This window comes from Bubalus kerabau, chromosome 15 (assembly GCF_029407905.1).
Source record: "Bubalus kerabau isolate K-KA32 ecotype Philippines breed swamp buffalo chromosome 15, PCC_UOA_SB_1v2, whole genome shotgun sequence".
Taxonomy (NCBI): Eukaryota; Metazoa; Chordata; class Mammalia; order Artiodactyla; family Bovidae; genus Bubalus; species Bubalus kerabau.
Genome location: NC_073638.1, coordinates 47,682,032 through 47,693,993, shown reverse-complemented (window position 1 = coordinate 47,693,993; position 11,962 = coordinate 47,682,032). Strand labels below are relative to the sequence as shown.

The 11,962-nt window shown below is 36.5% G+C and overlaps 1 protein-coding gene across 1 annotated transcript; it reads left to right on the top strand.

Moving 5' to 3' along the window:
• The first annotated feature begins 2,489 nt into the window (after positions 1-2,489).
• LOC129629002 (olfactory receptor 52P1) lies at positions 2,490-3,473 on the top strand. The gene has a single exon (XM_055548742.1). It carries the CDS (start codon positions 2,508-2,510, stop codon positions 3,471-3,473), a length of 966 nt encoding a protein of 321 aa, XP_055404717.1. The 5' UTR covers positions 2,490-2,507.
• Positions 3,474-11,962: the final 8,489 nt, after the last annotated feature.

Below are 11,962 nucleotides of genomic sequence, written 5' to 3'. Positions count from 1 at the left end.
TTCTCTGCTGTCCTGCAGTTATGTGAGTTTGGGCTAGGGAAAGATTCTAGGAAAGATGTTTCTTAGCCCTCAAGAAAAATCTTCCTGTGTAGACGGTGATGGAAAATTTACTTCAAAGAAGAGAAAGTGAGATTTAGAGGTATGGAAAGGGGATTTTGCTAAATAACAACTCTATGTAATCTAATTTGGGATTTGTTCAGCAGATTTCCTAAAATGGGAGTTTTAATTTGTCATTAAGCCCTCTAGTTGGAAAGGGAAGCTGAGTGGGGAGCCTTCAACAAAGCAAGTAGCAAGTGATTTATTAGTCAAACCAGAGAAGTGGGAGGCATTATGAAGTAAATTCAAGACATTTGCTAAGAACTGATTACTCACTAAGCACTTGAGAGGAATGTGTGTGTAGTGACACTTTGCAGAGATCAACAACAGTATATTGGGCAGGGGAATCAGCAGAACCTTATTGATTCCATTGACTTTTTTCATGTTTCAATGGTCTTACAATTGCCAGAGGTATCCCAGTTTAGCTGTGCTCTCACACAGACAGAATGACAGGCTTTGATTTGTGCTGCAGTTTCAGGCATGGAAAGTTTCTCCAACCTATGTTTAGCCAAATGGTGATGCTGGAACTTTTATCTTACTGAGGGCATTGGCTTTAATGTCACAATAAGAACTGGATTAGAAATTTAGTCAGAAGGCGAGATTCAAACTGAGGTGTGAGTAAGAATGATACCAAATATTTTTCAATATCGTAAAATATTTTATGTAAGAGATGGTGTGAGACAGGGGTTTATTCCCGTGAGCTGGATGAGATGATAGTGGGAGAGAGTGACATGATAGGAGGACATGGCCTTATGAAGGTGGTGGTACGCATAAAGTTTGGGATCCCTTGGATGAAAACTACAGGAAATATAGGTCGTGTTCACTTGCATCAATCAAATTATGAGCCAATCTAGTCAGGTGATATGTGCAATATGTGATAAGTCCAACTTCTACAAGAAAAAAAGTCATAAGACAGAAAGTCAGTGACTTAAGTAGGAAGGAAATTCAGAGAACCATTCTCAAATTAAGCATCTGGGCTAAGGGTGAGTGAGTTTGTGAGAGACTGAAAGCCATAGGGATGTCTGGCATAAACTAAATGGCTGGGTGGTGCTGTGAGCAGCTTTCACAATCTGACTCCTGCTCCGCTATCCATGTTGAGCCCTTCACGTTAGCTCAGTGAGCAAATCTGTGTCATAAAAGTAAGAGCTGAGGACATATAGTATAGCTGAGATCAGACTGGGAAGCTGTTTTCCAGTCTCTGAATGATCGTCATTTAACTGTAGAGATCATACAGAAAACACTTATAAAGAATATGTATTTTGTCAGTAGGTTTACCTTCTAATTCTTATTGTATAAATAAATATTCAAGATAAGATTAGATTCTAATAAATAGCAGGTTAAGGAAATTGTGTTAAAATAGGATATGAGGTCACTGACCTATTAATATGAAAGCAATGGTAACAGCAAATGACATTGTTTACTGAACACCTTCTATGAACCACACACTGTACAAGGCGGTGTTTGCATTTCAACATCCTTACAAAGTATTATTACCATATTTCAGACCAGAAATGGAAATCTGGTCTTAGAGTAAAATTGGTTTGTCCAAGGCAATAATAGTGTCAGTAAGAGATTTGTTCCCAGTTATATGGGTCCCAAGCTCTTTTTTTTTTTTTTTTTTTTTGTGAGCACACCTTCCAGCTTTAAAAATTCTAAGATTCTGTATCTCTAAAATATTCCTGCCTCTCTTAAAAAAATGAGAGAAGGCAAAAGAAAAAATCTAGAATATACTGTCACTTGAATATTTGGTGGAGATCTAGAGAGCTCAAAGCACATAAATAATGTTCACATTTTTGGAACAGTTAAAAACTTTTACCTCAATCAGTTTTAATTTAGGAATGAAAAGATCCTAAGTTAAATAGATCAGAACATTAGATCTTTGCTGTCTCTGCCCCCTCAGATATAAGTTCATGGGACAGTGTGTCCAACAATACTCTACATAAATACCTAATGGAATAAGCCATATTTATCCACCTTCTGTGGAGGTCATGTAGTTTATTGATCTTGACCTGTTGATAGAATAGTGCTTGTCACCAACCTTCTCTCCTCTTAATCCCTATGTTTATGAAAACAAACAACAACAGTTGATCTTGTTCTACACATTTGGGCTATCTGGTGCATTATCTCTTAAATTCATCCACATTGTAAGGAAGGATATTCTGTGAAGTCCAAAATAAAAAAGTTTCTTCCCTGATTTTTCTTATCCTGTGACTATGCACCTACAGTGTCTGGTCTATTAAGGAATAGGAGAGTTTACTTTGCTTGTATTCTGTTAAATACAAATGTGGAGTAAGAAAGAGAAATGTGACTCTAGCTGATTCATATCCCTGTTCTGTGTTGTTTCCTTAGGTGATGTCATGCTGTAGGAGGGTTTCTGACCCAAGAAGTTGCCTAGTACTCTTGGCCAGACCATGGCTTCTCCTAATCATACTTCCCTGGACTCTTCTGTTTTCATACTCATGGGCATCCCAGGTCTGGAAGAGTTCCACCTGTGGCTCTCACTCCCTGTGTGCCTCCTGGGCACAGCCACAATTGTGGGTAACATAACCATCCTGGTGGTCATTGCCACTGAACCAGCCCTACACAAGCCTATGTACTTGTTCCTGTGTATGCTTTCAACCATTGACTTGGCTGCCTCTTTCTCCACAGTCCCCAAGCTCCTGGCCATTCTCTGGTGTGGAGCTGGACACATGTCTTCCTCTGCATGCTTGGCACAGATGTTCTTCATTCATGCTTTCTGCATGATGGAATCTACTGTGTTGTTGGCCATGGCCTTTGATCGTTATGTGGCCATTTGCCACCCGCTCCGCTATACCACTGTCCTCACTGACACCATCGTTGTCCGCATCGGGGTGGTAGCTATGGTGCGAGGTTCCATTCTCATGCTCCCATGCCCCTTCCTCATTCAGCGCTTGAGCTTCTGCCAAAGCCATGTGATCCCGCACACCTACTGCGAGCACATGGCTGTAGTGAAGCTAGCCTGTGGAGACACCAGGCCTAATCGTGTTTATGGGCTGACGGCAGCACTTCTGGTCATTGGGGTGGACTTGTTTTGCATTGGTCTTTCCTATTTCCTCATTGCACGAGCTGTCCTTCGCCTTTCATCTCATGAAGCTCAGTCCAAGGCCCTAGGGACCTGTGGTTCTCATGTCTGTGTCATCCTAATCTCTTATACACCTGCCCTCTTCTCTTTTTTTACCCATCGCTTTGGTCACCATGTTCCACTCCACATTCATATTCTTTTGGCCAATGTGTATCTGCTCTTTCCACCTGCTCTTAACCCTATGGTATATGGAGTTAAGACCAAAGAAATTCGGGAAAGAGTTGTCAGGGTGTTTCAAAAGGGGCAGGGAACTGGGCTCAAGGCACCAGAGTGATCTAGGAGTATAGAAGGGACTTAGTCCATACGGTAATAAGCTTTTCAGGATTAAACTGTCCTTAGTGTTTGATACTTGCACAGAGGTTTAAAGAAGGTTATGTTGGGTCACAGTATTTTCTAGACCATTCAAAAGCATAAGAAATCACAGTGAAAGTAAAGTTGGTTCATCATTCTTAATTTTCATCCAAGGAAGTATAACATAGGGAGATGCTTCCAAACTTGGTTAGAGGAGCTTTGGCATAGTCATTGGAACTTTCCTCACTACCTGGCCCTCTCCCAGTTCTGTGGGCATGGATTTTTAGCCTCATATTTTTGCAGGTATATTACCAGACTTCCCTGGTAGCTCAGATGGTAAAGCATCTGCCTACAATGCAGGAGAACCAGGTTTAATCCCTGGGTTGGGAAGATCTCCTGAAGAAGGAAATGGCAACCCACTCCAGTATTGTTGCCTGGAAATCCCATGGATGGAGGAGCCTGGTAGGCTACAGTCGCAAAGAGTCGGATACGACTGAGCGACTTCACTTTCACCTTCATTACCATCAGAAAGATCAAATAATAGGACCATACACAGTTAAAGAAATTAGAACTACAAGGGACTTATGCACTTTTGCATTAATGCTATATTTCTCCATTAGAATTTGAAGGCAGGAAGAGAAAAAAGTCTAACCAATATTCTCAATTTTAGCAAGTGGCAGATCAAGGGCTTGAAACCTAGACTCCTAAAACAGTAAGACCTTCATGGATGAGGGCACAGCATAGGTAAGGAAGAGCTGTTTCTAAACTTGAAATATTGATCTCAGAGATAAATTTCTGACTCCAGTCTCTAGGGATCCAACCTAAGTCCAAGTGACCTGGAAATCATTCTGGGTCTAAGGTTTCTAAATATTATTATGCATTCATGTAATTAAGAGGTCCTTCCAGAGATCACTGACTCGTAACTCTGAACCTAGGAGTCAGGATAGTCACTTGCTCAAACTAGTTGGGATAGGAAGTCTCAGCCTCTCATTGATACATTTATATAGAAGGAAAAAAGTCCCAAGTGGATCTTAATCTTTCAGTCTTAGCTAACACAATGTAGTGGAAAGGTCTTAATCGCATCTTTAAAACTGGGCTTGGAAATTGTTACTGTACAACCTAAGTCTTCTGCTTTCCAAAAAGAATAGCTTCAGACAATCAGCTTGACACATTTAACTGACAAATTAATTTTCAACTGTGAATTTATCAATGGTTCTCATTGTCTGCTTGTCATTATCTGTTTGCCATCTTACACTGTTAGGTAGAAGAGACACAAAATTCCCTGCTGTAATTAACAGATTTTCCCATACCAGTCTCAAGGTGGTAAAACTAAGATGAGCTTTAAAAGCTTCCGTTCTCATGAATATGAATAATTCTGATACTTCACATAGATGGGAATAAAATACATTAAACACTAGTTTTCAAAGGAAAGGTAATCATTACACTGTTCTATAGGAAGATTGCCATTGCGTGGAGCGGCACTGATTTTAATTTTTTTTTTTAAATTATAGTCTTCAAACGGAAATGTTCTTAACAGATTTTTAAGAATTGTATACAATTCTTAACACCATGGTTCCTCAACTAAATTTCTATTTTATCCTTCAAAATGACCATCATACTGGCACACAAGCCCTACAACACCAACTCCAGAACAATTCTGTGCTCTGTGTCATGTGTCGCTATACTCCAAGTATGGAGCACTTCTGAAGAAAGTATAAGGATGGGCAGATTTCAAGCACCATTTGCTCATAATTTCAGATTTTAACTGGTATCTCATTACATAACTATGCTTTACCTATTACATGGTTTATAGCAATAAATTTTTTATCATACTAAATTTGTTATGTACCTCCTGCCTCTCATGGCTTCCATATTCCATTAATTTCTATTCCATAAGGAAAAATGAAAGTATTAGAAGTAAACTGGACTTCCCTGGTGGCTCAGATGGTAAAGAATCTGCCTGTCATGCAGGAGACCGGGGTTCCATCTCGAGTAGGGAAGATCCCCTAGAGGAGGGCATGGCAACCCATTCCAATATTCTTGCCTGAAGAATTCCACAGACAAAGGAGGCTGGGAGCCTACTGTCCTTAGAGGTGCAAAGAATTGGACACGACTGAATGACTAACACTATCTCACTATCACCATAGAAGCAAACTATCTCAAATTCCAATCTTTTGACATCTACAGTCATTATTTTCTCATATTATTGTATTTGTTTATTACTAATATATTTTTCTGATCAAGCAAAGTTCTCAAACTATGCTTTTGGGAGCTCAGACCATCACTCACTTTCTCTATTTCTTGTGTTCACAATGTGTTTGAACTTACTGACTTTTATATCTAATACCAGAAACCTTGTGACTTTTATTTTTTATGCAAGTTTTTGATAAATATATTTGGAACTAATTATTTCTGCTTTCTTTCTTCCTATCTCTTCCCCCCATTATAATCTGGCTTCAACTGCAGGTTTAAGTTTCCAGTGAAGTGTGGGTCATCGAAGTCAACAGTATCTTGTCTAATTGGACTACTTTTCAACAAGTTGTATTATTGACCAATGTACTTCTCCACCATCTGTCTGCTATTGACTTCCATGATACTGCACTATCCTATCTTTTCTTCTAAGTCTACAATGTTTTCCTTCATGTTCTGAAAAAAAAAATGATATTAGATCAAAGAGAAAACCTCAATGAGGTCCACAGAAAAAGTAATAAAAAATATTTCAAAACTGAGTACAATAAGACTAGAGATTTTTTGAAATGCCAATACTATTGACCTGAAGCAAACAGACTGACAGATATGTTTCCAGTACAGATAAGTCTATTTGCAATCACCAGGGAATTGCAGTCTGGGCTCTGAAACCCTACTGAGACATATGAGTATCTGGGATATCAAGGAAAGAACTATTTTGCAGCAGGAGAAAGAAAGTTGGGATGGCCATAGTGAACCAAGGCTTCATGGTTTTTTACTAGCTGAATCCTTGCCTGAAAGAATAAAAGTCTTTCTTCCTGTTGGGCTATAATCTGTGAAAGCTTCCCTTTCTGAACTCCCAACTCCATTTAATTGAAATTTCTGTTTGTTAATTTTTTAACAAAATCTTTGGTTATTAAGCAACTCTAAATTTGAATGTCCATCTCCATGATATTTTTTGCAGAATACCAAGTAAATTTCATGTGACCTCACCCTCCACATGAGTTCTCCCTGTAATTCAAGTCTCAATAACATCAGTTTACAGGAAAGAAAAATATGAATGGGAAACTGAACAGTCATCTTGAAACATATATCTACAGAAACCAATGGTCTGGGGCCAGATGACTGAAATTACTGTTTTCACTTGTGAAAGAAATTTCAATTTAATAACTGTGATTTAACTCTGAACAAAATGTACTGTACATTCTTGTTTTTCACCAAAGTTCTCTGTTTTCTCAATGATATCTTCAAGATGAAATAGAGAGTTTACCATGAGGTCAATAATATAATGAATTGTAAGCCTCTGGTTGTCTTATGAGAAACATAATGACCTGATATCTGACCAGGTCTCTCCTTGCATGAGTCTTACTTATATTTGCTTCATTCCCACCTAATGAGTTGTCTCCTTTATTTAAGAGGGCTTTCAAAGAATGCACATTTTGGAGGGAGAAGTACAATAATGAAATTTATAAAATATTATAACAAATGTATTTCTATGAGTACATTTCTATGAGTACATAGGGTTATGGAGAGCAGTGGTTGCTTTTCTTCCATTGAGCTGAAAATGAGACTAATTGGCTTAAACATTTTCTGTATAATATTCTGGATCTTTTTAAATTAATATGAAGTTGAGAGACAATGAATAATTTTACTTTTATAGAATTGTCACAGGTATCATAGCAAAGATTTCAGCATTAATTCTTCCTGCCCAGTTTCAAGATTTCACAATACTTTCCCCAATGTTGTTAGTTTACACTAATTTCTATTTTTTGATATATCTTTTTGTTTTTCATTTCTTAAAGGCACAAAGCAATCTTTCATCACAAAATCACCCTATTTTAATAGTTTATCTTGAAAGCAAAATTTAATGAAAGATTGCCAATGTTCATTCTCTCTACCTACTCATCACAGAATAATTCTTAGCCACCTCTGGCTTTCTCCAGAATACCTTACCTCTGAACATTTCACTGAAATAGCATTTGTCAATTTCACATATTACTCTCGTGTCATTAAATCTAGTACTTTCACCTCTATGTCAATTATAGTCTACTTCTCAACAATCCTAAATATAACTGATTTGTCCCTTTGTCTAGAAACATTTTCTTTGCTTGACTTCTGGATCATACCACACATTCAAACTTACTCTTCACTCTCATGGAACACTTCTGATCATCCTTTGGCCCTTTATTTTTTTCTGGATTTCTTTATACTAGGACATCCCTGGACTTAGGTTTCTTTTTCACTCTTTCCTTAGGTCTTCCAATATAAATGGCCATAAGCTTCAATGTATGCTAGTGACTCCAAAACTGATTAACTCATTAATAAATTTATTGAAGCTCAGTTGCAAGTTCAAGGTGAAGTGTTTCATGGTATCTTTTTCTTAATGGTACACAAACTGCATCTTTTCTGAGTCTATTTCTAGTTTTGCTTTTTGTTTTTACTTTTATGCTCCAATTTCACTCCTAATCCTTAGGCCTGTCAATCACTGGAATCCTCTATACTGTGTTTGACATATGTCCTCAGATACATGAATATAAAGTCATTTACTGAACGCTTACTTTAGAAACTTGTATTCACCGTATTGTGTTAAGAATTATTATATTGCTTACTTTTAACTCAATCATTTTAAATGTGTTTATGTAATTCATATTTCACTTTTGCTTCTAATTATTTTATAGACTTCCATAACATGCAACTGAAAAAGTTATTATCTGATTATTAATATCTAACTTTTTCCAATCTCTCTGTCACCAGGAATAATTTTATGATAAACATCTCTCACATACACACACACACACACATGGGCATGTTCTTATGAAACAAGGGATATTTTATTTAGAATATAAACGAAGAAGTGAGCTTGCAGAATAATAATCTCTGTGCACTACCTTTAATATAGTAGCCTTTATACATGCAGTCAACTTTGCAAAAGACACCATTGAAACCAGAAGACATGAAATTATATTTTTGAAGTGCTGAAAAACAATTTCTATCTTAGAATTCTAATCCAATGAAAATATAAATCAAAAATACTTATTTACATAAATTATGTTATTCAGAATGTAGAGTAATGATTACTAATGGAAGAAAGAACTACAGAAATTAAACCACTAGAAAGAAAAAGCTGAGGATATTAATGACAAATATTGACTCTTTTAAATAGGAAAAATAATATGTAAGGTCTAAACATACATAGAGGTAAAATATATAGCAATAAACAGCACAAGCAGGAAAGGAGTTATTGGAGTCAAAGTCTAGTAAGGTTCTTACATTATTACAGTGATAAATGTGCTACTTTGAGCACATTAGACATTGAGAGGTAAAGTACAATGTGATACCTATGTTAACCACTACAGAAAAGTAAAGGAACGCATAACAAAAACAGCTGCTGCTGCTAAGTCAATTCAGTCGTGTCCGACTTTGTGTGACCCCATAGACGGCAGCCCACCAGATTCCCTTGTCCCTGGGATTCTCCAGGCAAAAACACTGGAGTGGGTTGCCATTTCCTTCTCCAATGCATGAAAGTGAAAAGTGAAAGTGAAGTCACTCAGTCGTGTCCGACTCTTAGCAACCCCATGGACTGCAGACTACCAGGCTCCTCTGTCCATGGGGTTTTCCAGGCAAGAGTACTGGAGTGGGGTGCCATTGCCTTCTCCTAACAAAAACTACCACTAGAGAAAAATACAATAACAATAATAACACCTATTTTACTGGTCTAAAATGACAAGAGGAACAAAGGAAAAAGAGAACAGAGGAAACTAAACTAAGATGATAGAAACATAGTAAATTTGAGAAAAGGTCAGCAACTACATAATGTGAGTTGACTTAGCAATCAAACTGAAAGAATATGAAATAAAAGTTTAGAAAATATCTTCGATAAAAATATATGATTTTAAGAGACATCATGTGTATATAAATACAAAAAGAACTTGTGTTCTGCCTATAACAGACAAAGTAGATTTTAACATAATAAATATTAGGAGTGATAAACTGCAGCATTTCATAATGATTACGGTAGTACTTCAACACAAAAATATAAAATGACTCAATTTGCATGTGCTTAGTATCATTATGGACACAGATGCATATATACATACACACAGAATTTAACAGAACCAAGCAAAATTAGCAAATTCACAGTGAAATTAAGCACAAATTAAAACAGAATATGAATGCACAAATATGAGAATGGATAAAGTATAACTTTAGAAGAAATTCAGGCAAGGATATGGAAAAACTGAAACATTAATACTTTGCTGGTGGGAATGTAAAATGATACAGCCACTCTGGAACATATTTTAGAGATTTCTTTAAATCACAACCTGTAACTATTTCAGCTTAGCAGTTAAATCTCTGGATACTTATCCCAGAACAATGAATATTTATGTTCACAGAAAAACCAGTAGATGGTGAATGACATCAATAAAAATAGCAAAGTAGGAATATAAAAGTCTGTCTCTAATAAAACAATGGATAACCTGGAAAAGTAATTGTCAGAATCAATCTTTCACAAATCTCAATATTAATTAAAAACTTGCTACAATTAGGGGAAGGCTTAACCAAGGGAAAAAAAAATAGCTATGGTGCTAGTGGTAAAGAACCTGTCTGCCAATGCAGGAGATGTAAGACATATGGATTTGATCCCTGGGTTGGGAAGATCCCTGGAGGAGGGCATGGCAACCCACTCCAATACTCTTGCCTGGAGAATCCCATAGACTGAGGAGTCTGGTGGGCTACAGTCCATGGGGCCACAGAGAGTTGGACACAACTGAAGCGACTTAGCATGCGCACAGTAAGAGAGGTATATGGCATTTTTTAAAATGTTGTAAAACTCATATAATATAAAATTTGCTCTTTAGAGCATTTTAAAGGTACAATTTTAAATGTACAATTCTGTGACTTTTAGTACACTCACAATATTGTGCAACCATACCACTAGAATCAGTTGTTGAATTTAATTATTGCTTCTTTCATAGTCATCATCATCACATAAAGGTTCAGGCATCTAATTATGCTTAACTTAATATGTATGCATGACAAACCTGAATTTTTGATGACTTTTTAGAATGCCATAATATGCATTATCTACTTCAGTTGAAAGTAAACTTCTTGAATAAAAAGGCCAATGTTATCTATCCTCTACACATTTCCTAATATGATTTGGAAGGCACTAAGTACACTATGATGTTATTTACAGACATGACAAAATAAAAGTTTGATGGATATTCGAGTAATTGAAACATTCTTATTTAAGAGCTTTTGACTTGTGTCTCAGAATGCCTCCCATGGAAAGACAATACTCGGCAATAAATACTAAAAACATTCACTTTTACTAAAATTAGTTTGTATTCATTTAAATTTCTCTCCTTTGAATACATGTACATACATAAGTACATTCATAGATGCCAAAATATGGAATAATTTACTTATTTAAGTTTTATCATACAGCAGTTAAGTGTGGAAGGCTTGTTCCTTTCTTTTTCCCATGAGGTTAACCTGATGGCTGTACAAGCATCTATGTCTTTTATCTTCTGAATTATCCCCTTGACATATGTGACACAGATTGTCCTTAAATACATATTCAATAGTACAGATATCAAGGGATTTAGAAGTTGAGGACTACGCATGTACATATATTGTAGAAGTGTGATAGTTTCTGATCAAGATTCTGAACACCTAGACCAGATCACATTCAGCTCACTGTTCTTCTATCCAGAAGCTAAGGTATTTAAGGAAATAAAAAGTGCAGTAGTAGAAAGGACACCCCAAACTCAGCAATTTAAACAAGATGAAGAGACAGAGGAATAGCCAGCAGATAAAGGAACAGGATAAATGCCCACCAAACCAAACCAAAGAGGAAGAGATAGGGAATCTACCTGATAAAGAATTCCGAATAATGATAGTGAAATTGATCCAAAATCTTGAAATTAAAATGGAATCACAGATAAATAGCCTGGAGGCAAGGATTGAGAAGATGCAAGAAAGGTTTAACAAGGACTTAGAAGAAATAAAAAAGAGTCAATATATAATGAATAATGCAATAAGTGAAATTAAAAACACTCTGGAGGCAACAAATAGTAGAATAACAGAGGCAGAAGATAGGATTAGTGAATTAGAAGATAGAATGGTAGAAATAAATGAATCAGAGAGGATAAAAGAAAAACGAATTAAAAGAAATGAGGACAATCTCAGAGACCTCCAGGACAATATTAAACGCTACAACATTCGAATCATAGGGGTCCCAGAAGAAGAAGACAAAAAGAAAGACCATGAGAAAATACTTGA

What these genes read in the sequence shown, in the direction of transcription:
- LOC129629002 (XM_055548742.1), top strand. Translation starts at nt 2,508, where the DNA reads ATGGCTTCTCCTAATCATACTTCCCTGGACTCTTCTGTTTTCATACTC.